Source organism: Colletotrichum abscissum (assembly GCF_030869225.1).
Source record: "Colletotrichum abscissum strain IMI 504890 chromosome Unknown Scaffold_11.1, whole genome shotgun sequence".
Lineage (NCBI taxonomy): Eukaryota > Fungi > Ascomycota > Sordariomycetes > Glomerellales > Glomerellaceae > Colletotrichum > Colletotrichum abscissum.
Genome location: NW_026849999.1, coordinates 988,650 through 1,014,122, shown reverse-complemented (window position 1 = coordinate 1,014,122; position 25,473 = coordinate 988,650). Strand labels below are relative to the sequence as shown.

General features: G+C 52.5%; 10 protein-coding genes across 10 annotated transcripts; 1 reads left to right on the top strand and 9 right to left on the bottom strand.

Annotated features, from left to right (window-relative positions):
• Positions 1-116: 116 nt before the first annotated feature.
• On the bottom strand, positions 117-862 carry CABS01_05662 (uncharacterized protein; the record flags this gene model as incomplete). Its single annotated transcript, XM_060539030.1, has 2 exons — positions 117-593; positions 722-862. 2 exons carry the CDS (start codon positions 860-862, stop codon positions 117-119), a joined length of 618 nt encoding a protein of 205 aa, XP_060405292.1.
• Positions 863-1,623: 761 nt separating this feature from the next.
• On the bottom strand, positions 1,624-3,088 carry CABS01_05661 (actin; the record flags this gene model as incomplete). Its single annotated transcript, XM_060539029.1, has 6 exons — positions 1,624-1,854; positions 1,914-2,481; positions 2,537-2,745; positions 2,817-2,875; positions 2,934-2,989; positions 3,057-3,088. The coding sequence occupies 6 exons, from the start codon at positions 3,086-3,088 to the stop codon at positions 1,624-1,626; spliced, it is 1,155 nt and encodes a 384-aa protein (XP_060405291.1).
• Positions 3,089-3,809: 721 nt separating this feature from the next.
• CABS01_05660 (F-box domain-containing protein) lies at positions 3,810-5,836 on the bottom strand (the record flags this gene model as incomplete). The annotated part of the gene is made up of 3 exons (XM_060539028.1): positions 3,810-4,089; positions 4,140-4,351; positions 4,409-5,836. 3 exons carry the CDS (start codon positions 5,834-5,836, stop codon positions 3,810-3,812), a joined length of 1,920 nt encoding a protein of 639 aa, XP_060405290.1.
• A 2,294-nt stretch (positions 5,837-8,130) lies between these two features.
• On the bottom strand, positions 8,131-10,094 carry CABS01_05659 (uncharacterized protein; the record flags this gene model as incomplete). The annotated part of the gene is made up of 8 exons (XM_060539027.1): positions 8,131-8,575; positions 8,629-8,842; positions 8,897-9,077; positions 9,140-9,434; positions 9,494-9,551; positions 9,611-9,694; positions 9,757-9,837; positions 9,899-10,094. 8 exons carry the CDS (start codon positions 10,092-10,094, stop codon positions 8,131-8,133), a joined length of 1,554 nt encoding a protein of 517 aa, XP_060405289.1.
• Positions 10,095-10,458: 364 nt separating this feature from the next.
• Positions 10,459-12,392, bottom strand: CABS01_05658 (uncharacterized protein; the record flags this gene model as incomplete). Its single annotated transcript, XM_060539026.1, has 4 exons — positions 10,459-10,587; positions 11,130-11,261; positions 11,319-12,127; positions 12,209-12,392. 4 exons carry the CDS (start codon positions 12,390-12,392, stop codon positions 10,459-10,461), a joined length of 1,254 nt encoding a protein of 417 aa, XP_060405288.1.
• A 941-nt stretch (positions 12,393-13,333) lies between these two features.
• CABS01_05657 (uncharacterized protein) lies at positions 13,334-15,146 on the top strand (the record flags this gene model as incomplete). Its single annotated transcript, XM_060539025.1, has 2 exons — positions 13,334-13,688; positions 13,759-15,146. 2 exons carry the CDS (start codon positions 13,334-13,336, stop codon positions 15,144-15,146), a joined length of 1,743 nt encoding a protein of 580 aa, XP_060405287.1.
• A 70-nt stretch (positions 15,147-15,216) lies between these two features.
• On the bottom strand, positions 15,217-16,763 carry CABS01_05656 (major facilitator superfamily transporter; the record flags this gene model as incomplete). Its single annotated transcript, XM_060539024.1, has 4 exons — positions 15,217-15,788; positions 15,845-16,048; positions 16,113-16,486; positions 16,558-16,763. The coding sequence occupies 4 exons, from the start codon at positions 16,761-16,763 to the stop codon at positions 15,217-15,219; spliced, it is 1,356 nt and encodes a 451-aa protein (XP_060405286.1).
• Positions 16,764-17,863: 1,100 nt separating this feature from the next.
• Positions 17,864-18,891, bottom strand: CABS01_05655 (uncharacterized protein; the record flags this gene model as incomplete). Its single annotated transcript, XM_060539023.1, has 2 exons — positions 17,864-18,469; positions 18,526-18,891. 2 exons carry the CDS (start codon positions 18,889-18,891, stop codon positions 17,864-17,866), a joined length of 972 nt encoding a protein of 323 aa, XP_060405285.1.
• Positions 18,892-19,391: 500 nt separating this feature from the next.
• On the bottom strand, positions 19,392-23,217 carry CABS01_05654 (HET domain-containing protein; the record flags this gene model as incomplete). The annotated part of the gene is made up of 6 exons (XM_060539022.1): positions 19,392-19,437; positions 19,511-19,691; positions 19,750-20,037; positions 20,092-20,625; positions 20,673-20,970; positions 21,214-23,217. 6 exons carry the CDS (start codon positions 23,215-23,217, stop codon positions 19,392-19,394), a joined length of 3,351 nt encoding a protein of 1,116 aa, XP_060405284.1.
• Positions 23,218-23,991: 774 nt separating this feature from the next.
• CABS01_05653 (anaphase-promoting complex subunit 10) lies at positions 23,992-24,820 on the bottom strand (the record flags this gene model as incomplete). Its single annotated transcript, XM_060539021.1, has 2 exons — positions 23,992-24,373; positions 24,435-24,820. 2 exons carry the CDS (start codon positions 24,818-24,820, stop codon positions 23,992-23,994), a joined length of 768 nt encoding a protein of 255 aa, XP_060405283.1.
• Positions 24,821-25,473: the final 653 nt, after the last annotated feature.

The window sequence follows — 25,473 nt, the reverse complement described above, 5'->3', positions numbered from 1 at the left end:
TTGATGCGAGGGCGCGAAAAAAAGGTTTGATAAATTCGAAAGTCGAGTTTGGGATCCGATGATTCGATCAAAGTGGGGATGCGCGTGTCGAGTACAAGGTTTGGAAAAAAGGACTGTTATCGAACAAGACTGTTTCGGTGTTGGGTTGAAGTTGGAGGGGTTGTCGAGGGAAGCTTTGGTGGAGGTGGATGGAGATGGCAGAAATTTAGTTTGAAGGCTGACAGTGATTGTTGTTGTTCGTCGGTGACGGCAGGAGAAGAGGACAGGGGGGCGAATGGGAGCGAGGGAGCTTCGGTGCGAGCAAGAAAATCGCGGTCGGTGTGGTGTGGGAGGTGCGAGGAGGGGGGGGGGACCGTCGATGGGTGTGCCGGGTGCTGCTGCGTGCTGGTGCTGGTGCTGCTTGTCTTTGCGGTGCTTTTCGTTTCTGAGCAAGTCCACGGCGCGGCCTGTGTTTGCGTGTCTGCTTCTGCTGCTTCCAATGGAAAGGTATGACCACCTGCGCACCTCTGCTGCTCTGCTCTGCTCTGCTCGGCGCTGCACCTCTGTGCTGCCACGGCCCACGCTGCCTCCTTGCTCAGAGTTTTGCTGGTGAGCTATGGTCCGTTCCTATTCGTCGGTTGGAGCTCTGTTGTGGATGGCTGTGTTATGGCGCTAGCGTCGAGTGCCCAGAAATTGTTGACAAAATGTTATTGCCGGAATGTTGCGCGACTGGAGAGCTTACATACGGCTGCCGAAGATTACCCGAGCCGCATCGAAGGAGCCAGGAACCTTGAGGTGCTTGCTTGGCCCGGGCGGGCTGTGAGTCTGATGAGCGAGGCAAGAGAGCCTGCCGCCCAAGACGTAAGTACATGGCACTCGCCATGGTAGAACCGTCAGAAAGCCAGAAATGAGACAAGAGTAAGGAGAAGGACCTGCTCAGCTCGAGCAAATCACCTGGGATCCAGGACACGCCGTGGCGGCAAAGAAGCACATACCTTGAGCTTACCTCCAAGTGAGGCTCTGCGACGGATGCCAGCAGCAGGCTTTGGCCAAGCTCGCTGCACTGCAGCAGGATGGTTAAGCAAAGCTCAGAGAAGAAGGATGAGTGGCCTTCAGATCAGCCTGAGCCCAAATGCAGCCTGTCTCGAGCCGTGGAGGTGAGTGTTGTCATCTTGATATGATCGTTGCTGATGTTGGCCTTTGATGTCGACGCAAAACGCAGACCGAGAAAGCGTCCCGCACGAGGCTAGTGACAGCCTGTGGCGCTTTACCCACGTGATGTGGCTGGTGCTTCATCCGGCCTGGAGTCTCACGTGCAACGTTTGACCTCATGAGCTCAGTGCTCCCTTCAAGGCTCAAGCTCAGACCCCGCCTGGACTCGATCGGATGACCGGCCCCATAAAACACCGGGAAGATCTGACACTGGAGCTCGGGTCTCATCCGGTATCCACACCACCATGTTCTCGTCTCTCGGCTCTGGGGAGTGAGTCCTCATCCTGCAGCCGGTACCAGCTGTTCATGTAAGTCTACAATAAGGCACTGTCTCAAGAGAGTATAACTTCTTTCATCTTATCATACTTTCTACTCAAATCGTCAATACATCCATGATGGAGAGCGTGGTCCTACTCACTGACGACCGCACTATCAAAGAAACTTCTTGTTTGCTATCTCGTGCCCTACCTCTTCGTACTCGGCCCTCACAACACACATCCTTTCAAACGTCGAAAGTTCGCTCATCATGGATCCCCCAACCCAAGCGGAATACGCCCTATTCCGAGGAGAGATGACATTGATAGTAGTACCCTCTGCGAATAAACGCTCCAGTTCGCACTTCAACCTGGCCCCGAACCCAGGAAACATGGTGTTCCCCCCAGCCTATACCGTTGTCAGCAACACGGCGACTCAGCGAAAGCAAAACAGAGACAAGTACTCACAAGCAGGATATTTTGACACAGACTTTCACGAAGACCCTGTGCACACTTCATAATAACATTAAAGGCATCATGCTGCAGCCCATTAACATCAAGCCCCAACATGGAAGGGTTGAACGACACCTCGCCCGCACGCAAACCCAGCGGGGTGTCAAGCTTGACTTTCATCCCGTCAGGCAGATCCCAGATCTCTTCTTCCCCTCCGTCATCCACCATATTCTTCCACCGCATGACACCCTCCTCAAAGTCCTTTGCGACGCGGCACCGTTCAGTCTTGGCCAACCACAGAACGTCATCCCAAGCCCCGTTTGACGGAAGCTCTAGACCGACTTCATTCGTGAGAGCTTCCTGCAACCAGTCGTCTATCGCTTGTCCCGCAACGTCGTGTCTACGGGCGTGGTTCCGGATAGGCGCGTGGTCATATACTGGTAGAGTAGAAGTCCCCGCGTAGCCCGAGTCGATGACGAGAGCGATGGGTAGGTTGGCCGCGTAAGTTGACAGCAGAGCCGGCGAGGCCGTGTAGTACGCCGGCGCGGAGAAATATTCGAAGACGTGGGATACCATGGTCATCCTAGTTTGTGCACATTTAGGCTCTTTGCAGTCTCGAAAAAACGTCTGGGACTTACCGCTGGCTTGGAGAGAGATGGAGTGGTTCTGTCATGATGATTGGATGATGGGAAAGCGGTATGGAGGCTCCCAACTCTGCTAAAGCATAGTTCCATATCCTATCTGCGTCTTGCCAGTTCGTAATCACGCCACCTGCTCTGATCGGGTATAGAGGTTGGTTGAGGCCTCCATAATTCGGGTCAACGGCATGGCCAACGTTGTGAGTGGTCTGTGATATGGTCAATAAGTCTTGCGCCTCGAGGAACTTGCACAGGTTGCGGAGATATCATGCCGACTAACCATCCAGATATCAGTGTTCCTGTTCTCTTTCGTCCTAGTAGGATATTGGATTGCAGTTGCTAGGTTGTAGTCAGACGGCTGAGAACAGTTACAGTTGGGGACTTTGTCTTTAGTCACGGAATACTCTGAGAGGCTGCCGGTCGCCGCCGAACCCAGCCTTGGTGAACCCAGACCTGGTAAACGATCAGAGCCTCAATCACTCATCCAGAACCACGCCTTCATTGACCAGGCAGCACTTACCCGCTATCAATGACAATGGCTCGTGGTGACATATTTGCACTGGGCGACATGATAGATCGAATGCCAGGTATGTCACATCAGGAGATGTTTAGGGCAAGCTTACGAAAGAGCTCAGCTGTGAGAATTTGACGCTCAGGCATCTGCAGATTGGGCTTTACACAATTGCTTTCTTTTCGAGGCTGAGGTGAGCCGGTACCGGTCTGCATATGCAGGCGGCACTCATTCAGGTAAGGTAAGCATGCAGGCACGTTTGGGAACGCCGCTTATTGTTCGTTTTCATTCAGGTTTGATGATTGAAACCTGATGGCCCACATCACGGAAGGTTATTTGCGATGAATTGGCAAGAATATCGTAGAGATGGGTTCTTCCATTTTACTACTACTCAAGTCTCTAATCAACCCTCTTCTCATTTCTTCATGAACCCTTCAAACATCTTCCAGGTTCAACTTGGTAAGCATCAAAACTGATTGCCATGGTCATTACCAGCGCCATGTCGTACTGTGAGACCCAACAGGCTTTTGAGCAGGTATCGCCTGCAATCATACACTCTGCACGCCATGGTATTCGCCGTGGTAAATCTGCCCAAAATAAAAGACCATGTGATCCCAATTCCACGCCAGTCGCATCCATTACGCTTGCAATCAATAAAACAGTCATCGCTCTGACGGATCCTCTTTCATTACCAAACTCCGGATTTGCGGGTCGTTGCTTGACGTCTTTGCGCCATATGTGTTGTGTCGTTCTTGATAGCGTTTAATACATCATCGTCATAATTTGCTGCTGCTGTTGTCGCTGCCGCTGTGCGTTTCTCTCAGCGAGAATCCTCTTGACTCGTCGTCGACCGGTGTTGATGAAGTGATATTGCGGCGGGTACTCCTGTTCCACGGCTTGAGGGTATGTCCAGTATACGAGCCCGGCGAGAATCATGTTGAAGAATCGGGCTGCGGGCGTGAGTCGGGGCTTCTTGCGCGCAAAGTGTCGCCATTCGAGTGTGAGAACGATGTTGCCCAAAACATTAAGGAGGCGGAAGAACCTTTTACCTGTTAGCTCTTTATAAAGTAGTGAAATAGTAACCGAACTTACATGTTCAACACGATAAAAACCAGGGTCACTGTAACCCGTCTGTCAAATAATCCAGCTATGCCGTCTTCCACATCTTTGACGAGGACGTAGATTGGCAAACACCAAAGACCGAGTATCGCTGTCTCAAGGATCAACGAAAAGTGATATGTGCGCTTGTGTTCGCCTCTGACCACGAGGAGAGCCAGACACCACCACAGCAAGACGAACGCGACCTGTCTAGGTTAGACAACTATTTTCGAGACTCACGAGAGCGATTTCCATGAACTTACAATAGAAGGCACCAAGACGAGGATCTCGTCTCTAAAGTACCTCCAGCAAAGCGCACCGGCGACGATACCGAGACTCAGCTGAATCCAGCCCAAGACGAAATACACCAGCAGGACGTTGTTGTAATGATTATAGCAGCCCTTGTGGAACTCGGGCTGGTTGGGCGCCGAAGCAGTGGCGACGGGATACCCGCACCATCGACAGATCCATACACTCGCGTAATTGCCTAGCGCCACCTTCTTGCCTACCGCCAGCTCATTCTTCTGATACGCGCAGTCGACACATTTACTAGCAAGAGGATACCGCGGATGGTTATAGTCTGCCCAGAGCAAGCTGCCGCGTGTGGGATCGTACTTTAGGCAGATGTAGCAATGTGCCAGTAGAGCGAGGCGGAACTGCTCGCCAAAAAGGTCGCGAATGGTCTCCTTTGTGAGAAAGTTACGGTAGAAGCGGCACGTGCGGCGCAGATTCTCGAGCTCGCCGAACTCGAGGTAGTCGATGATCATAAGATGCAGCTCAGGCGGGAGATCCATAAGACTGTTACCTGTCTTGGGGCCTAGAATACGAGAGCGTCGTCGTGGATCGAGCGAGGCGACCTTTTCAATGACTGAGTCTCGGCGTGAGCGGGATGTGCGAGGCCGGGCGCTTCGGGCGCTGGTAGGTCGTATTGAGCCGCCATCTTTACAGGACAGTTGTTGCTCGAGTTCGAGGGGTAGAGGTGACTCGAGGGGTGAGGGCAGGTACTGAGCTGGTGAGGCTGCGGCTGAGAGGTTGAGAGGTTGGGGCGCTGGTGAGTTGGGGTGGACCTGAGGCGCGAAGGATATAGCTGAGGGAGTAAATATGGGAGAAGACAAAGGTGCGCTAGGTGAGTGGACTATGGTGGGCGGAGGTGACAGTGGCGATACGGGTTGAGACTGCGGCCCCGGGACGGTGAGTGTTTGAGTTGTGATGTTGTTCGTCAAGGTCTGGGCATTCGAGGACTCCGCGGGGTGAGCGCCGGTGAGAGCCTGGAGGGTTGCGTCATCTTGAGTGGGGGGTTGGGCTGATGGGCCCAGTGCCAGGGTTGGAAGCGTATGAGCGTGATGCTCATGAGCGGAGTGAGGGGGCGACGGTGAGGCCGGCTCCGGTGAGTTAATAGTCGGTGTGAAAGGTGGCAGTGGTGATGTGAGCGGCAGAGCCGTGTAGTGAGATTGAGAGGCCGTGTGAGCCGGAAGTTGAGCTTCAAGATCGGGTTCAGTGGTCGGTGCGGGAGCGTGAGCGGGTACGGGAGTGTCCTCGGCGGTGGTGGACGAAGCGGTTAAGGATGGGGCCGATGAAGCCGCGGATGACTGAGATGGTTGCTGATCATCTTGGGAACCCTGAACCTTTTTGCGGACGCCGCGGGCAGCGCGGGAGATGCCCCTCCCGAATGAGCTGACAACATTATCCATAGTGAGCCCAGGGCGGGAGATGGTCAAACGGTGTTGTCGATGGTCTTTTGGTGCACCGTCGACGGGATATGTGCCCGCCGTACAGCAGTGAGGAGAGTGAGAAAGAGATCTGGCGGCGGGTCGGCTGGGCGACCGGGGATCCCCTCGTCACGGAGGGTTGAAACTGCTTGGAACCCGGGGTGCTACAGAGAGGCCGATGTGAAACGGGTCTGGAAGCCGCGCCGGGAATCCTGGGCGAATGTTGGGGGCGAGGGACTGGGCGACCTGAGTTGACAAGAGTGTAAAGTGAGTGTGAGCGTCAGCGGGCGGTGTGTTCGAACGAATGAGAGCGGGGGCGTAAGTGAGCGAGTTGAGATTGTTCGAGTGAGATGTTGTTTTAGGCAAGTCTTAGCCAACGTCTGCGATAGTAGCCTCAGTGGCCGTGAAGCGGTAGGACATTGTTTTGATTCGGGGTATGAGGGAGGGGGGAAAATTGGTAAAATAAGAGAAGGAAGAGAGGGAGGAAGAGACGGGTGCGAGTGGAGGAGGTCGAGGTGGTGATGAGTGATTGATGATCGATCTGTGATGTGGTAGTCTGCCCGCTCGTGGGTTCGTTTCTTTTCTTCTTCGTTTGTTGTGTCCCTCCTCGTGACCCTTGTGACCAACGGACCTGATTCGATCTGGTCTGATGCAGGGTTACTTTCTAGACTCCTGGAATCCTTGAATCTGGGGTTCCGTTCGAGTTGGGATGCAGCAGGCCAGGCGCAAAGTTTACCAAGGCGTGCCAGGCAGAGAAAGGCAGAGAGTGGACGACAGGAGTCAAAGTCAGTCGGTTTCTACGCACAAGACTGCAACTCTCAGTCTCACCTTTTTAGAGCGAGCTGCAACGAACGGGCTGGAATGGGCGACCGCCACGCGGCGATCGCAAGGGGGAGGGGGGGCGGTGGTTGGGTTGTCCGGTGCTTGTGCTTGTGCCTTTGCAGACTGCCCACAGGCGGGTGCGCCAAACCGGCGTGGACGCGGTGGGAATAGTGCGCTCTGGGACCAAAGAGAGGGGAAAAGAGAAGACGCCGGCCCCTCGACTTTCGACTTGATGGGTACACAAAGGTGGTGCTGTGGTCCGGTGACCAACAAAGTACCTCGGTTGTCGAGTGTCCCCCGGGAGTTGGCGGTGGGGTTCCGGTCTGTGAGCACCCGTCGAATGTGTTCAGGCGTCAATAATCAGCTGTGGTAAGGGCGTTTGCTGGCCAAGCCAAGGGATATATCGTATAGTTCGTGTGTCTCTGGTGGGAATAGTAACAAGTTCGAACAGTAAGGTGAATAGAGTAGGTTGGCCAAGAGAGAATAGGCAAGTAGGAAGTAGGCGGCCGAAAAAGCTTGGAACCAAGGGAACCAGCCAAGTGAAGAAAAGATAAATCCCGAGACCTTGTCTTGATGGCGCTGTTCATCCGCAAGCCATGGAGGACTCTCCTTGTATTAAACCCGTCCGTGTTGCCTGCGACGGAGTAACATAGATGATGGGTGACTTGTCCACGTACGAAGACAATAAGGAGGCAACGCCAAGCCAGGAGGCCTGCCTGCCCGGCACACCACTCTCGGCCGCTCAGATCAGCCTCAAGCTTCGTCAAAACGTGGCCAAGAAGTCCCCATATCCATCTTTAGCAACGCTCCGGACTTGATGGTGTGTTGGGCTTTGGGTGTGTCGCATGTTTCGAATCCTAGGGGTTTCCGCGCCGCCCTAGCCTCCTAGCATACAGTAGCTCTTAGCAGGGCACGCATGCTTACTTACCAGCATGATTTCTAGCATACCGTAGCACGCATAGGTTGGCTTCCAGGATGGCTCTTCCTAGCTCCCGGTGCAACTTTGAGAGTGCTGGACCGGCAGCTGGGTCGGGCACGACTAGCGAATTCCCTTAGTCTAAGATAGTTTCATTCTCGTCATTTTAGATTCTGTCAAGCATATCGCTACTTTATTTTGTGACGAGGGTGGTGACGGTGTTGGGGCCAAGAATGCTGGTTGACGAGGAAGAAAAGCCTCAGAGCATGGATGCACTCTACCAGTCCCCTCATCAAGACATCAACTGACAACAGCACGGCTTCACACCCATGTGATTATCAGGGAAGCTCCCAGTCCATTTGATTCATATTCTCTATGCTTGACCAGCCGGTCTGAAGCGACAGGCGACACGGCATGCCTCCGCTGTTCAGTGTTCAACCGACAACCCATATTCGTCTCTGGAATCGATCCGTACAGTCGCTTCAACCCTGCAAAGCCTACAGCATCGTTGCTGACTTGTTCCTTATGTGGACAACGCCTAGACCTTTTCCGCAGCCTTACGGACCTCCACTTGCTCAAACGTAGCATCGCCGTCCATTCCCGCCTCCTTGGAAACTTTAGCATCTTTGCCGTCGAACAGGACGGCAATTTCCTCAAGAGTAGGTCCCTTAGTCTCCACGAAAAGGAACCAGATGCAAACCACCTCAATGACCAAGATGACGATGTAGACAAAATAGAACTTCCAAGCCAGCGACGAGAGTCCGATGGGGTTGACGTATTGGTTCAAAACACCAGAGAGCGCTGTTACTCCCAGGCAGATTGCCAGTCCCTTGGCTCGTATGCTGAAGGGGAGAATCTCGGAGCAGTAAGCAACCGTCAAGCCAGGCCATGCGAAACCAGCAACTCCATAGAAGAGGAAGATCATTGCCAGAACCGCGGACCCGGCGTCTTTGTTTCCTGTTTGGGCATACACTGCAGAGCATCTGAGAAGGTCAGCATAGGTTAAGTAAATGCCGGGATATTGCGGGGCCCATACCCAGTCCAGACACTGAAAACAACGAGCATCCCGACGGCCGCGATAAGGAAGAGAATCCTTCGGCCGAGTTTTTCGATGAAATAGACCGAAAAACAGATTGCAACAAGGAACGACCAGATTTGGAGACCGCCATTAAACAGAGATTGAGAGTTGGGCTCGTCGATGCCAACGGAACTCAGAATGTCATGAAGATAGTACGAGACCAGGCCGTTTCCTATCATAGTCTTGTGTCAGCCAAGTCCAGGTTCTCCAAGGAGTGTGCTCATACCTGAACATTGAGAGAAGAACGATGTGAGCACAATGAGCAACAGCCTCTTGCGGTTTCCCGGTGTCTGGAAAAACACCATCCAACCCGTCTCCGCCGCCAGCTTCTCAAGCCTGATGGTCTCTTGGATCTCGGCGAACTCGGCCCGGACGAAGGGGTCATCGCGGTTTCCACTGGCGTGATACTGCGATATAAAGCGTCAGTCTCCAGCATGCACCAATTGTAGTGAACCTGCGCTCTTCTTACCTTGACCAAGATCTCAAAGGCCTCATTAGATCGGTCCTTTGAGCATAGCCAACGCGGACTCTCAGGCAACGTGAATATGCCTACCAGTTGGAGCACCGGCATAAGGCATTGCAAAGCGACAGGGACCCGCCACGAGACTTGACCCGTGTACTTGATCGTTCCGTAGACGGTCCAGGCGGCGACGATACTTCCGACATACCAGAGGCTGTTGTACATCACAGTGAGCCTACCTCGATGCTGAGGATAAGCCAGTTCCATGATCAGCAGCGGACCGGCTCCGATGGAGATGTTGGATCTAACACGGCCAGTGATCAGTGATCAGATTAGCAATTATGGGCATGAATGCCTGCTTACCCGAACCCTACGAGGAAACGACCACCAATAAACATGCCCTCGTTGACGCTTGGAACGGCTGAGCGACATTAGATTCCATCCTATTCATTTAGAAGCAATAGGGGCCTGAGTGCCTACATTGGATAATGACGCCGACGACCAGGATGATGATGCCGATAGCAGTCGCGATACGACGGCCATAGAAGTCCGCAATGTAAGGGGCTGTCGCCAGTGGATAGGTTAGCATGTGAGAAGATCTCGCTGAACTTTTATTCCCAACTGACAGAAGAACAGTGCACTGAAGCCACCGATGTTGACAATAGCAGTGAACAGGCCAAGAGTAGAGCCGGAAGGATGGTTGAAGTCTGGAAATTTAAGAGTCAGTAAACTTCTCAACGAAGCAGTGACGGATAATGTAGGACGTACAAGCCCGCCAGTTCTCAATTGTCTGAAGGCCATTCAGGAGACTCCCATCATATCCGTTGATGGTAGCACAAAGCATCAAGATTGGCATTCTGATGTAAAGGCTCCGTAACCCAGCGTGCTTATACCATGTTACCCGTGGGACTTCGAGGTGTGGCGGCTCCTCAACATAATCCGGATGTTCCTTGGTTGAAGTCATCGTGCTCCTGGAGGTACGGCAATAGAAATTTGAAGACAGATTTCTCGAGTTCTTGGCGTCGGATCACTATGGTCCTGGGTCGCTATGTTGAACGATGATGAGATTCAGGGAACTGGAAACTCATAAGTTCTACCTATGCCTTTTAAATAAAGGCGAGGCAACATGAGAAAGATATTGACAACAAAAAGAGCCTGCGACTACATACTGGCATGCCCAAAAGGAGTTAGATATGATCACCATCTACCGTATTCCTGGGAGGAGACCCCAGGTTCGTGGGGTGATTCGGGAACAAGAGACTGGGGTAAACCAACCAGGCACGTCTGTCTGTCACTTGTTGCGACCGAACATGCGGCCTTTGAACCAATCATTCGGCCTTTTTCCCGACGTCCAGGAGAATGGGACTGTCACCCTTCTGGGGATGCGGGATGAGTGCGCGTGTGAGCTTGGCGCCAACTTCTGTGATGAGGGTAACGGCATCCGGGCTAATCAGGGACTAGGTCCGGTACGATATTAGCGCTTCTTTCGAGAGAAGCCGGCACTGAAGTCGATAGCCCCGATCGATCGGAGAATGAGAAAAATGATTGGCTTTTGCCCCGAGACTTGTGAAATTCTATCCGCTACATACAGAGAGGCCTTACCAAACCGTGCAGAGCATAATGTGGCTTCCTGCGTGACCCCCGAAGGCGCCACTAGATCAGAATATCATCCATATTTTTCACACTGTGAGCCAAGTACGTACGAGACTCATTCAACGTAGCTTTGTTTCGGCGTAGAATGTTTCTCTTTCCTGCTATTTTGTATCATCTAGACACTCTTTCCCATTCGTGCATACGGATTTCCCTGAGGACGGGGAACGTCTCATTATCAAGACTACAAAGCTACTAATGTTAACTAAATCAGGTAGTCGAACTCATGAAGTTGTAAGCTATAGGCATCAGAGGTATCAGTCTGAAATGAAGTATACCTCCCTTGTTGTGTAAGTACTTGAGTTCGAGCCGAAAAGCTGTCAATATCGTAGTCCATGCCTGATCTCACATGTTGAATGTCCTTTTCCTCCAAAGGCAGTGAGTATTCTGTCAGAAAGCGCACCATCCAGTCATCAAAATCATGCGTTCTGGAGTCACCAGACAGCAGGCAGAAGTTTTGAAAAGTAGCAAGGCGTTCGATCTGTCGTGAAATCAGCCTTCTTGCCCACAGCGGTCAGCTACGTGGACGGAAACAAACCATTGGCGCCGTGTTTGGCCAGTACTGTCGCAATTCGACAATGGCTGCAAAGTTCGCATTCAAGGCATCTCGCGCGCTCTTTAGATCTGCTTCCTCGCCGAACAAGAGCGTATGGAGGAGCACCGATGACGATACTACCGCCATGTGCCCGACAGTAGGATAGACGACTTCACATCCCTGCTTACCACGGGCGAGCTTGACAAGATTGCTGTAAGCCGAGGCGTGGGACTTGCATCTACTATGATACATGCTAGCCGCGGAGGATCTTGGCTCTTGAGAGCTGAGGAACCTGAAGTAGAGCAGGACGGAATAGTGATGATACCCAAGATGAAGGGCGACATATGGCCCTCCAGTTCCTCTGTTGATATGCCAGTCTAGCATTTCCTCTTTCCATTTGATGTTGTTGGGCAGGGACTTTTCCCAAGTTTCTAGCTGCTGAGACAAAGAGTTAATGCTGCTCTCGATATCCTCTGCAGTCATGCTTCTGTTGACACTATGACGATTGAGTTGCTGTATTGGGCCAAACAGCTGTACCAGAGAGATCTTGAAAGCCCATATTCCTGGCTGCCATGGCTTCTCTAGTTGTGTTGATGTAGGGTCTAGAGACTGAAATATGGCTTCATCCATGGGCAGATCAACGGCGAGCTCTGTATCTCGAATCTGTGGCAACAAGCGGAGGCTTGAAGACGACCATCGATCTGCCATGAAGAGTGACCACCATATTCTCCTGTGAATCTCGAGATCAACCAGTCGTGTCCCTACAGTCGAGGTGCCAAGCTGCATGATGTGAGAGAGACTGATACCGGTCCCTGTCTATGGTGAGCAAATAGACTCAGAAGAAAACGAGATGCTTCCAATACATTCGTACAATCCCAATAACGATCACTTACTGAAGAACAAAGCTTCTGAAGAAGGGTTCAGGTGAGCTGCGCACAGATTCGCGATGAGGATACACGCCTGAATGTTTTCGACGCAGACGTTTTCCAAATTGGCCAGCAACATTCGCTTGGATTCCTCCATCAATCCGGCCTCCAGGGCCCGTGTCTCCTCGTCGAGAGCGAACCTCGAACCCATGCTGCAAATGGCCAACAGGAGGATCCTGCTAATAGACCCATCTTGAACCTCCTGCCGAAGTTTTGCGGGGTGGAACAAACTGTGCGGCCGATTGTGTAGCTTGTCTAGATAATAGTCGACGAGAAGTACAGCCGTGTGAAGCGGCAAGCTTATGCCTTCGGTCTTTGTTGAAGTAGGCGTGGAGGTATTTGACAACGAAGGTGCCGGTTCAGGCCTTGGAAGTAACGGCAGCGGCGATGGAGGAACGCGTGAGAGAGAGCTTGCACACGGTAAACTTCTAGCTCGACAAGTATCGCATGGCTCACCTACCGCGAGACTACGGCGGAGGCATTTTCGTTTGCTCTCTCGACACTGTCGACATGCTTTGGGGGGCTTCATCCGATTGTGGATTCAGATGAACGTACGTACGAGCGTATGAATCCCATTCACACTCTCCATAGTCAAAGTCATTGATGGGAACAGGAACACGCCCTCTATTTAGTTTCTCGGGAATGAACAGCTTTCACTGGGTGTTGACCCGAAAACCCCACAAACCAACATGTGGAGGACGCTGCTGTGCATGAGTCGACGCCACTGAGGGGAAGCAAGACAGGCATGCTGGCGGGACTCTTTACTCGTCAATCGACGCTTCGCTGTCCGGTGTGCCGGCGTTACCCCCTCATTCTTCGCGTGTTTCGCAGATCCTTGGGAGCTAAGAGCGAATGATCGGGATATAAGCCAATCATCTTTCACAGATTCCGACGTGTGTTGAACACCGCAGATCCATCCTTCTTCTCTTGAGTTGCTCTGCTAGCACTCTTGATCCTGAAATAACAACCAGTAACACTTTTGTTCTTTTCACTATATTTTCTCTTTTCTCGTCTGATTTCTCTTCTACATTTCTTGTCTCTAATCACAGTCGAAGTACTCATCGAAGAAGACCGAACCGAGACCCCGATACGATGACGTTTCTCGATGCAACTCCCCAAGCCGCCACGAAGATGGCTGACGTTAGTGTGAATATTCCACATCTCGTCCAAACAGATGGATCGAAACAACTTGTGGTGAAGGGCAAGCCTTTTCTCATGAGAGCTGGGGAACTTCAGAATTCTTCACTATCGTCCCCCGAATACATGGAAACTGTATGGGAGAAAATGGCCAATACCAACATCAACACCTTACTCGGCAGTGTGTCCTGGGAGATGATTGAGCCTGAAGAAGACAAATTCGACTTTTCGGTGCTCGACGAAATCATTAGCGACGCACGGAAACATTCCATGCACTTGGTTTTGCTATGGTTTGGGTCATTCAAGAATGGTATGCAGTCTTGTTTCTCGCCTGCCTTCGGGTGACAGATGGGAAAGATAACTAAGACTCAGAAATACAGGACTGTCTTCATATACACCGGCTTGGGTGAAAACAGATGACAAGAGGTTCCCGCGCGTCAAGCTTCGCAAGGCCGGAGGCCGTCTCGAGACCGGCGACGTTTTGTCAATCTTCAGCGCCGAGAACCGCGAAGCAGATGCCAAGGCCTTTGGCCGACTAATGGAGCACTTGAGACAGGTGGACGAATCACACTCTACTGTTCTGATGGTACAAGTCGAGAACGAGTGCGGTGTTCTGGGAGATTCTCGGGACGGTTCAGAGCTCGCAAATGAAGCCTTCCATGAACCAGTCCCAAAGGACCTTGTCCACTTCCTATCTGCAGAGTGGGATCAGCTACACCAAGATTTGCGAGAACAGAACCTCACGCAGTTTGATCGTCAGACTTCACACCTTGACGGAAGCGGAGATTGGGAATCTGTGTTTGGAAGCAGTCCCCGGACCGATGAGTTATGCATGGCATACAACTACGCTCTCTATCTGAATCAAGTTGCCGCGGCCGGAAAAGCGGCGTATCCTATCCCTCTCTATACCAACGTATGGATGAACTACGTCGGCGAAGACTCTGACAACGAATTTCCCGTGGTGGTAGGCGGCGGCGGCATGCCGGGAGACTATCCCTCTGGAGGACCCGTGAGCAACGTCTTGGACGTATGGATGCGCTTCGCGCCGAAGCTGGACTTTGTCGGGCCCGATGTCTATCTCAACGACTACGCCAGCTCTTGCGCCAAGTACAGGCACCGTAATCAACCTCTCTTCATCCCGGAGCAACGACGAGACGACTACGGAGCACGCCGCATCTGGATTGCGTACGGAACCTACGGTGCTATGGGGGTTGCCCCCTTTGGTGTGGATACTATCGAGCCAGAGGACAGTCCCTTCACCAAGCACTATGGTCTGCTGAAATCTGTTTCGCCTATCGTCCTTGAAGCACAACGACACCCAAACACGTCAGTGGGCTTCTGCTTCGACGAATTGCCGGCGGATGGCACCGGGAAGGACCCAAGCCCTGTCATCCGTCGTACCTGGGGAGAGTTTGAGATCACCATAGAACGGTGCTTTGTGTTCGGCAAGCCCGGAACAGGGGCTGGAATGGTGATACATCGAGGTGGAGGCAAATTCTTGCTCATCGGCTGGGGTTTCCAGGTCAAGGCAAAGGCATTGGGCCAGGACCGGAGCTTTACCGGCATACTCAAGTTTGAGGAGAAGACTGTAGAGGACGAAGGGGCCGGCCGCTTGAAAACCAGCAGAGTTTTGAACGGAGATGAAACGAGGAGCGGCAAGTTCGCGATGATGCCTAACGAGGACCCAGATTACGGCGGCTTTCCGATCTCCGTTACGATCCCAGCCAGGACGATGATTGCAGAGGTTACGTTCTACTCTTTGTCTTAACTAGATTGGGATGATCCTATGGTACTGGGCCAAAGCCTACAGAGACGAGACCACAGCAAAATTCTGAAGGCTAGCATTTACCGCGCAAGACCGATCCAACTCTGACGTACTTTGATATCACCATCGAACTGAAAGCTGCGAGCATGAACCCCCCCGCAAAAATCCAAGTACCCTGAAACTCCCTCTGCACATCTGTCGCTGTGTTCCCTTGCGGACGCTGCGCGGCACCTCCAATAGGGTTCCCGATCAACGCGCCAAAGCTGGCGATGGTGTATCCCATGCCCATTCTCGTCCCATACTCTGACAAATCATCCGTCAAATTTGCAATAGTAGCCGGAGGTAAAGATACCATGCCGCCCGAGACGAAGCCGTACACGATTGATATTACGACCAAACCCGGCAGGTCGGTCGCAAAGCGGAAGAGAAAGAGAACGGTGGCCGAGCAAAGACAGCAAGGGAGCATAACGGTCATACCGCCGTACTTGTCAGCAAGCCAGTTGGGGGCTAGACGGCCGAGGAGACTTGCAGCGTTCATGGCGCTGAGGATGTAAAAGGAAGTGTCTTGATCGACGCCCAGACGAATGGCATAGGCATCTACGTAGAAGAAGGGGATGTAAACCGAGCCAATCATCAGGGCGAAGGCTGATTGTGTGTTAATTACCGTAGTGAGTCGAAGACCTTTTGGAAACGAGACTGACCGATGCAAAATGAGACATAGGGAACATCGCGAAAGTGCTTCAGGCGAAAGAGAGCACCACGCCGCTTGAGATTGGGCCGAAGATGCATGATTGCAATGCAAATCAGGAGGCTTCCGGTAACGATGAATGCGAACACCCGAACAGCCCAAGGAAAGCCAATGGATGCAATCAGGCGTCTCTCCATGATGGGATACACAATTCCCGCTTGACAATACATCAGTACCCGTGCTTGTGTACATCGTCATCTCGGCGTCTTTTCGGAGCTCACCTAGACTGCTTCCCGTAGCAGCAATGCCAGTCGCTATCATCCTCCTCGTGCGGAAGTAGAGAGGAATCACGGCCACACAAGTCAACCCCAGCAACCCACTGCCCATTCCGACACAGAGCGCCTGCGCGAGGAGAATCTGCCAATACTTTGTGCACAAGCTCAGCATAAATAGCCCGAGAGACGTCATGGTAGTGCCGCAAATGAGGATGAAGCGAAGATACCCCGCGTCGAGAAGCCAACCCGCGCAGACACCGATGAGCATCATAAGAAAGATCTGGATGGAGCCGATCCAAGAAATAGCCGAAGGGTTGACGTCTGGTAAGAGGACGTTGGAGTAGTAGGCTTGGAAGACTCCGAATGAGTTTGTCAAACCCCTTGAATAACGTCAACTTGAGTACTGCGGTTTTTGTCTGGACCGGCATCAGCTGCTACGGGGTCATCGTACCAGGTATTGGCAAACAAAATCCAGCTTCCAAGAACTTGAAGCCATGCGACAAGTCCTTGGTCCATAACTAGCTCTTCCTCGTCGACTCGTGCTGTCTCGTCGTCGCTTGTCGGCGACGACAGAAATTGAGTTTTCTCTTCATCATACGCCATCACGATCTGTGAGACTTTTTCGGAAGGCGTACTTTGAGTTGCAGTCCTCAACATCTCGGATCGCCAGAGGGAATGGTAAAATTGGTATGGGCAGATTGTTCCATAAGATCTGCCAAAGATCGAATTCGAGAGAGCGCTGGGCCGCTCTTAAAGCTAATTGAGCAGTCCGAGCCGTCCAGGTTGGCATTCTCAAGCCGAACATCTTTGTCGCATCCCGTCAGACAAGCGTCGGCTTGCGAAGTCGCTAAACGAGAGTACCACATGGTGGGTCAAGCGGGAAACGGTCAAAAGTAGGTAGTTGTCCATGTTGCGTGAGCTTCTCTGTGACCTTGAGCATCAGGCCAATCAACAACGCCGGGATCTCGAATCCAGTTGGAGGACACTCAAGGCCCCCCTCGAAGCGACCATGCCCTGGATGGTTTGTGGGTTGAGCCGAAGACGACGGAAACAGGGTATGAGATTCCTTGACTCCAACGGCTTCTCACCACGGGGCGAGACATCCTAGTCATTGGAAGCGAGTACACCATATGCTTGTTCTTCCTGATCGAGTAACACAAAATCGTTTGGGGGGTCTTGAGCACTCGCATGTTTTATGCTTGTTCGTTGAGGGGGCCTTCGGCTTGACTTGACCTACATCGGCTTCGGCTTCGGCTTCACTGCAGCTTAGAGAAGACAGGCGAATGATGGTGGCGGTATGACAGTGTACTCTAAATTGCATCCAAGGAAGCACCTCAGACCCCTAGTGGTGGGTGTGGAGATAAGGTTGTGGCTTGCTACTTGATTTCAAGCATCATCGTTGATGGGATTGTTCAGAACTTCAGCGGTGCAAAAAGCAAAAGATATAGAACCCGAAGAGTGGCTTAGCCAATCGCGGTGAGGATTTGAGCCTCACGCGGGGGTCGAACCCGCAACCTTGAGATTAAGAGTCTCACGCTCTACCGATTGAGCTAGCAAGGCGGGTCTTGTTTGATGACCTTTTCGGCCGGTTTGGAGCTCTAGTCCCCTTGAGCGCGGTCAGTACCTCTCTTCTTCCTCTCTTCTCTTGCGCAGCTGATCTTGATCCTTCTCTTTCTTTTCTGATCCTTTCCTCTCCTCTTGCTGGCGGCGAAAAACTTCATCACTTGGGTATTTGAGTCGCCAGTGTCCTGCGCTTCTTATTCCTTGAGGATGTCTTCAATCACCTCGCGCAGAGTCTCGCTCCCCCTCTGAAGCAAATGTCCCTCCCGCATATTCCCGGCTACAATCCCTCCGGGCAAGAGACTCCTTGTCATCTCTACGAAGAGTTCAGCCGTCGGTGGCCGATATGATTGAGCAAAAAAGTCCTCCAGCTGCTCATCTTCCACCAGAGTGACCTTGACCTTGTTGTACTTGAATGTTAGATCTTCAACCGCTCTATGCACGTCCTTTGTTGAATATGATTCTGGCCCGTATAAGTTGAAGATATAGGGATTGTGTCGCATCGGCGAGCTTATTGCGAGAGCTTCCCTGGCGCATGTCCGACCAACGTCTTTCACCGAGACCTTGGTTGTAAATCTTAGGAAAGTGTCTTTCTCATTTAGGGCGAACTGCCTGGTAAAACTCACCATGGGTATTGCGTAGTCAATAGGACACAGCACAGAAGAAAAATGCGGCGTATCATCACTTGCTGTCTTAAGTACTGACGCCCAATTTTCCATGAAGTAGGCGCATCGAACAAAGACCACCTCGGGTGCGGCACCGATGAGTGCTTGCTCTGCCTCGTAGTTCGTTCTTATCTCGCCCTACGACATCTACTTCAGCCATCTGCCTTCTGCGAATATCCTCTCTTTCGACTTACCGTCCCATGCTCCAAATGAGCCCCTATCCTAGACACATATACCAGACGCTTTACCGAACACCCGACCCTACTGATAGCAAACTTGACATTTGCTGCCATCTCCCGTGCTCTAGTTATCGGCTTGGACTCGGAGTACTGCGGAGGCGTGATGGATACGATGGCGTCAGCCCCGGCGAATCTGAGACTCGAAACATCGGCAACGTCGCCCTTGATAGCCTTAAATCGAGGATGGTCCTTAAATTTAGCCGGTACCCTTCCCAGGTCTCGATATACACCCGTTACGTGTGGCTGCGAAGGGTGGTCAAGGAGAGACCGAATGGTCGCCTGCCCAGTCTTGGGAGATGCCGGAACGATAAAGACGTTCATGATTGCTGTTGATGGGGAGAGAGAGAGTTGTATCACACCAAGAACGAGTTTACATCGGCCAAAACTGACTATCTCCGGACTTATAGCTCCGGGGAGTCCGGGGGAGCTCCTAATTCCTATATAAAGGCTCGCTGATGTGTGACATCACACCACAACGGTCTAGACTCGGGTCCATCGGTTGCCTGCATCTCCTGCATCTCCTGCATCCCGCCATCACGGTTCTCCCGATGCGTCAGTGGCTGCAATGTTTCACGGCCGAAAGCTTCCAGAGAACCCCCCATACGTTTGTCATGTCAGCTGGGCCTAGAACATGGAGTTTTCGGCCCTTCCAGACCACCCCGCCCTCGCAGAATGTCCCGACGCTTGAGCTAGGCGATGTCAGGTTGGATGGTTGGTTATCTGCCTTCAGCCATGCCAAAAGGTCATCCCAACTTGTTGACCTATCACCTCAGAAACCTTAACGGCAACGGTCCAAGCTCCGATCTTGGCTACCCCTCGAGCTAGTGAGGACCATCCTCGGCCCTTCCCGGAGCGAGCTTCAGCGAGCTTAATCGTATCAGCCAAACTATCCCGTAATTGGAGTCTGAGGGGAATGTAGACGGCTCTCGGCCTGACTTACCGCATCGCAACATCCTTGCGGTAGAACATGCCCTCAAAATGAACACTTTCAACCCCCTTATAAGCAGCCGATACTGCTTCCTCGAGGGTTTCACCCGTCGCGGCAACGGACAGGACACGACCGCCTGCCGTGAATAATTCATCGTCGACCTGATCAGTTCCGGCGTGGAAGACATGTACACCTAAGTATGGATGTGGTCAGCGATAGACCATGGCACAATCCTACTAGTGCAGACTCACCTTCAGAGGTAGGTTCTATTCGGATAAGATCCCCTTCCCTGTATGATTCTGGATATCTCTTAGCCGCAACAGTAATATTGCAGGCAAAACCTGCAAGTGTTTTCAGCTCGATGTCACCCAGCCTGTCCTCTACACAAGCGAGAATGATTTCTGGCAAAGCCTCGTCTGGCAGGAGCAGCACCATGCTCTGCGTCTCTGGGTCGCCGAAACGCGCGTTGTACTCAAGCACTTTGGGGCCTGTGGACGTCATCATTACCCCCGTGAAGAGCATGCCGTTGAAAGGTCTTCCTATGTCTCTATGTTAGCCTTATGTGTGTTATCACTACTTTGTTCCCGACTTACTTTCTAACTCAAGGCCAACAATAGTCGGCAAGATGATCTTTTCTTCAATGTCGGCCATCTGCTCCTCAGTCACGGAAGGAACAGGCGCATACACGCCCATGCCGCCAGTATTCAGTCCCTTATCGCCGTCAAGAGCGCGCTTGTGGTCTTGGCCCGGCGGCAGAGAGAGAATCGATGTTCCATCAGTGAAGGTGAGGACGCTAATTTCGTAACCCTCGAGGTACTCCTCAATAATCACCATCTCGCCAGCATCACCGAACTTGCCCTTGAGCATGATGTCCTCGAGGGCTTGCTCCGCCTCTACGGTCGTCTCGGGAAGGATGACACCCTTTCCTGCTGCAAGACCGTCCACCTTGATGACCACTCTACGGCCCAACCTTCGTACATACGCCTTGGCCTTGTCGCAGTCAGCCCTGTCAAAGGTTTCGTAGCACGCGGTCGGAATTTTGCGTCTGCACATGAAGTCCTTTGCAAAGTCCTTGGAGCCTTCGATGATGGCCGCCCTCTTACTTGGGGCAAAGCAACGGATTCCATCTATATTGTGTTAGAAAATACTTCCTTACATGATCCAAATGGCTTACTGCTCCGAAAGTGATCTCCCATGCCTCCAACAACAGCGTCGTCTGGGCCGATGATGACAAGGTCGATTTCAAGCCTCTTTGACAGCTCCACGAGGCCACCATAGTCGTCAACGGCTATTCCGCGGCAATTCGAGACTTTCGTCAAGGTTCCGGTGCCAGCATTGCCTGGCAAAACGTAGACATGCTCTACTGATTGCGATCGAGTGAGTTTCCACGCAAGGGCATGTTCGCGACCGCCTTTTCCGATCAGGAGAATCTTCATTTTCGAGTGCTTCGTAACTGTTATGCTGACCTCGAGCTTTTGGTGACAATCTTTGCTATCAGATGATGTGGAGGCTTGCATTCGGAAAGTCATCCGACAGCAAATTTCGCAGTGTGCAGGAAAGAATGTTGCTTGATTGGTTAAGTCGGGGGCAGCAATGCGCAGGCTGAAATAAGTGGCCGTTGAGGTGGGATTTCATGAAGAGTCTTAAATTCTCGCGACCGCGACTTAATGGAACTCAAATGTCACCCGCGGAGGACCGCCACGATTAAATCTCACTTTCTCGGTCACCTTCCCCCACATCAGCTCTTCGTCAACCAAGTAGCAGCTCCCAACCAGCAGTCGGTGGTCACCCCTCTGTCGTGCAATGAAGGGCATCCGGCCCCCGAAAAGAACGACGACCTCGTCCCCAGGCTGCATCATCTTGGGCCCGATGCCCACACGGCCATCACGGGTCGCAAATACCTTTCGGTTATTCGAGTAGGTACGCGCCCCTGCTCCAAAGACCTGCAGCTTGTCCTCTCGATCCGGGTTCCCGAATTCCGTCGCCGTTGGCGGAAGACCGAACTCAGCCATCTGGGTAAGGAATGTCTCCGCCAAGTCTTGAGCCTCTCGGTCGAGCTCAGCGTGAGGTTTATGGGTACGATCGTCGAAGAGCGGGTTCAGTCCTCCCTGATTCCTAGTAAGGAGGTGACTATAGCCAATGATGGAACCCAGAGCACCAGCCAAGATGGCTTTACAGAATACCACATCCAGTAGAATGTTATCGCGATACTTTCTTCCGCATCTGGGGGCGATCGGTATGTCGAAAAGCTGCTCCCAAGCTCTCACAATAGCTTCCGCAGTAGCACGAGCCCCAAATCCAAACGCAAGTGTTTCGGTCGTTTTCGATACCACATCAACATGATACCCATCTATAGACAGAACCTTTGGCCGCACGGGATCGTTGCGGACCGGAATATCGTGAAGCTCGGCAAAATAACGGAAATGCCCATCGCAAAAGCCAGCGAGATAGGCTCCCTTGAAGACGGAGCATGTCCTTGGGTCAAACCACTTTGGGACCCAGGACGGATAGTCACCGATGCCTGGGTCCTCGTTATGTTGTACGTGGTCAAGGACGTCGAGAATCCGAGGCTGTTTGCGCAAGAGGAACCTCGTAAGATCGCAGTACACCAGCACGGTCTCCCTTTTGTAATCTGGTCGCAAAGCTCTCGGCCGACCAAAGTTGAGATCCGGAGCAAGACCATTGACGAAATTATTGACCCGTGTCAAGCCTCGACGAATTAACCGAATGCGCCAACTGTCATTGTTGTCAAAGACCTGCGTCAACGCCAGCACAGGGTTCAGCCCCTCGTCGCAGATACCGAGGAGGGAAAACACCTTGTCTCGGTCATCCGTCGCTTGCAATGTTCGCGTCAGCTCCAGAAGTGCGAGAAACGAGCCAATCGAGCCCTCGACCTCGGGCTGGCCGAGGAAACTGTTGGGTTGCCGTCGCATGAGGATCAAATTCCATAACTGGTAGGGTCGGTCGATGAGGATCTCGCTTTTCCAACCCGCGAGCACAATCAATGAGGCGATCAAGTCGAAAAACGACATTTCCAGGTCCTCAATCTTGGCAATCGCCCTTGAAGATGCCACCACCTCCTGCACACACCAGCAACGGCTGAAGTACTGGCGTTCAAAGACTTCGTCCAGGTGGATCATGCATGTCTCCGGTAGGTCTTCGAGCATGCTGCTCATCAGGCCCTGGACTGTGCCGGGGTCGATTTGCCCACCTTTAGGTCCAGTAGCCGCTGGATGAGTAAGTTCTCTGATTCTTGCGAGCCGTTCCGCGGCCTGGAACGCTTCATGTGTCCCGGAAGTCTTGAGACCGAGCCATACGATAACGCGGGCAGCGTGTTTGTAGACCAGCCTCATGTACTGGACCTGCCGAGCACGCTCGTCCAGGTCAGACTGATCGATGCAGAGCGCATCGACCCACAGCCTTCGCACCTGGTTCGGCAAGCGTAGAGAGCGCAGAGCATCTTCTAGATTTGGCCTGATAGGCATAGGGCAGCCTTGCATCCAGATGTAGTCTCTCGGCTGTTCCGTCGGTTTCCCCCACGTGTAAGACAAAGCCTCGTAGGGAGGCGCATGCTCGATGTCGACAATTTCTAGATGCGCTTCAAAGGGGTCCTCTCCCGAGCCTGGGTACAGGAAGAGGAGTCGGGTGAAGGACGGTGTGCGACCCTCTTCCGCAATCGGTGGCAGAGATTGATATCGATACGTGCTGTTCCGTTCCATTGTGCTCTTCTCTTTAGGAACGGATGATGCCTCTGGCTCTCGGATTTGAGCATCAGCTCGCAATATCCTGCCACATTGTTAGCCAAGTTGTAGATATCTTTCGAACCATGTCAAGTGTCATCACGTGCGGATTTTCGTTTCGAAAGCCTTATTACCAGAGTCGGATACAATTCGTCCGGTCCAGCAGGGGTCACGATGGAAGTTACCAATCAACTGAGGGCCAGACCTCAGCCGCTCGCGCTAGCTAGACGCATGACAGGCAGCTGTGGCTGCCAAGAAGACACGGGATGGTGTGAAGCTGTTGCTAAATATGCGGTGGCACCTCAGTAGGGTTGTCAATACAGTATGCCGTCCTTTCATGGCCGCGTGAATGCTGGAAAGTCTATCAGAACGGCCCTTTTGTTGGGCGTAACGTGCCACCAAACTCCTAGCTCTGTGAGAGCCTTCTCCGCATCCGACTTTTGGGTATCATTACAGCAAAAAAAACAGTTGCAGTGTCATATGCAGTCCATAACACGCAAACGCCCTCGCCCTTTGAGTGACATGTCCAGCTAAAGTGGCCGAGGCTGTGGCTCACTCGAGTGTCGAAGTCGTGGGTTAAGAAGCAAGTTCCACTGGCTCATCGAATCTCTGGTTCCTTCATGAAATCCGGAACAGATAGGCCAGCTTCGAGAACGGAGAGATCCCAGGGGTCTGCAGGTTCCTCGTCTGGTTCCTCACTCACAGCTCGCTTTAGATGTTGTCAGTCACATACTTGTCGCATGTTCAAGGAGATCAACTTACGCGGTTTGATATGTCCGCGTCGATGCTGGGGGTATCCGTATCCGCAGCGTAGATCTTGATAGAACGAAGGTGCGTATCCTTGCCGTTCTGATGATTCTCAAGTATCTGCATTTGGAACACGTAGGAAACCAGCGTGTTACCGTCGGGGCCGCCGCCAGCGCCGTCGACTGGAACGATCTGCCAGCCAGAGGGTGTCGAGAGCTCCATTGTGGCAAATTGAATGAGATTGTTCTCGCTGGTACCCGACTTGAAGATGATCTTGGTTGGTGTGTAAGATTCATCTTCATTGTAGTCTACGTAGAAGCGAATGTCCCTGATGCCGACTCGCTTGATGAAGTAGACTGTAAGCTTGTGCGGCTGAGGACCATCGGATCTGTCTTATCGTCAGCAAAGGTGTGCATTTATTCTCGGAATGGGTCGTCGGATAAACGCACTGCCAATAGGTTTTCAAGCTGTCGTCACGAAGCTGGTCGACGCCGTTCCCCTGCTTGTGGCTGCTGACGGTGAATTTCCCCAGATTTGAAATCTCCTTCAGACCGACAGCGAGGGGGTCGAACTCGGGCTCATCTTGTTGGTCCCCGACTTGGTCGCCGTTTTCTCCATCTTCAACACTAGTGTCGGTGCCAGAGATCTCGCCAAGGTCATCGAGTGGCATGCTGATGCCCTCCTCGTCGGAATACTCCGGGATGGGCTGGCTTCGTAGATACTCCTCCATGTTGGCGCCAGCTCTCATGGCCTCCCAGTCGACGCGTTGCGGTGGGAATGCCTCGCCGTCATCAGAGTCGTCTTCGTCTCGACGTGAGCCGCCTAAGGGGCGCATGAGTCAGCAGTGTTGTGATGTCAAGCTAGAAGTGAAACGGTCGAGGTCTATGGCTGGTTTGCTACTTGTCAACCGTCCGATGTTGATGGCCGGGGCCAGAACATGGACCAGGCGGGTGTCATGCGACCCCCTGGTCCCATCTCCCGCACTGGGCGTCTAATCGACTTCGAAAGACATAGAAGACTAATTTTTCCCGTATTTCATCAATGTCTTTGTGCAAGAAGTGCAAATCAAGGAGAAAACTGAAAGCTAGACAAGGTTTGTGCAAAAAGCTGCAATGAAGAGCTATGGATTCTCATCGAACAGTAGTCGAAATGATGCCCCTCCACGTAGAGACCGACCCCCCTGTCGGACGCATGCAACTCGAGGCGACATCAAACAAATGACCATCACCTCTTAACTTGCAGGGCTGAGTGGTCAAATATTACAAGAGCGATGCCCCTCGCTTCGGCTTTGAGTGCATTGACGCGCTGGTGGTATTGTACGATGGACAGCAGCCAGAAGGGCGAAAAGCAGCGGGCGATGTTCAGGGAGATGACCACCTGAAATTGGGAGTCGGGCATCTATGACAGGATGAAAAGAGCGACCTACCATTGGGACCAAGAGCTCGTGTCGCTCGGCGGTCGTAATAATCGCCCGACCACTGGCTTCCA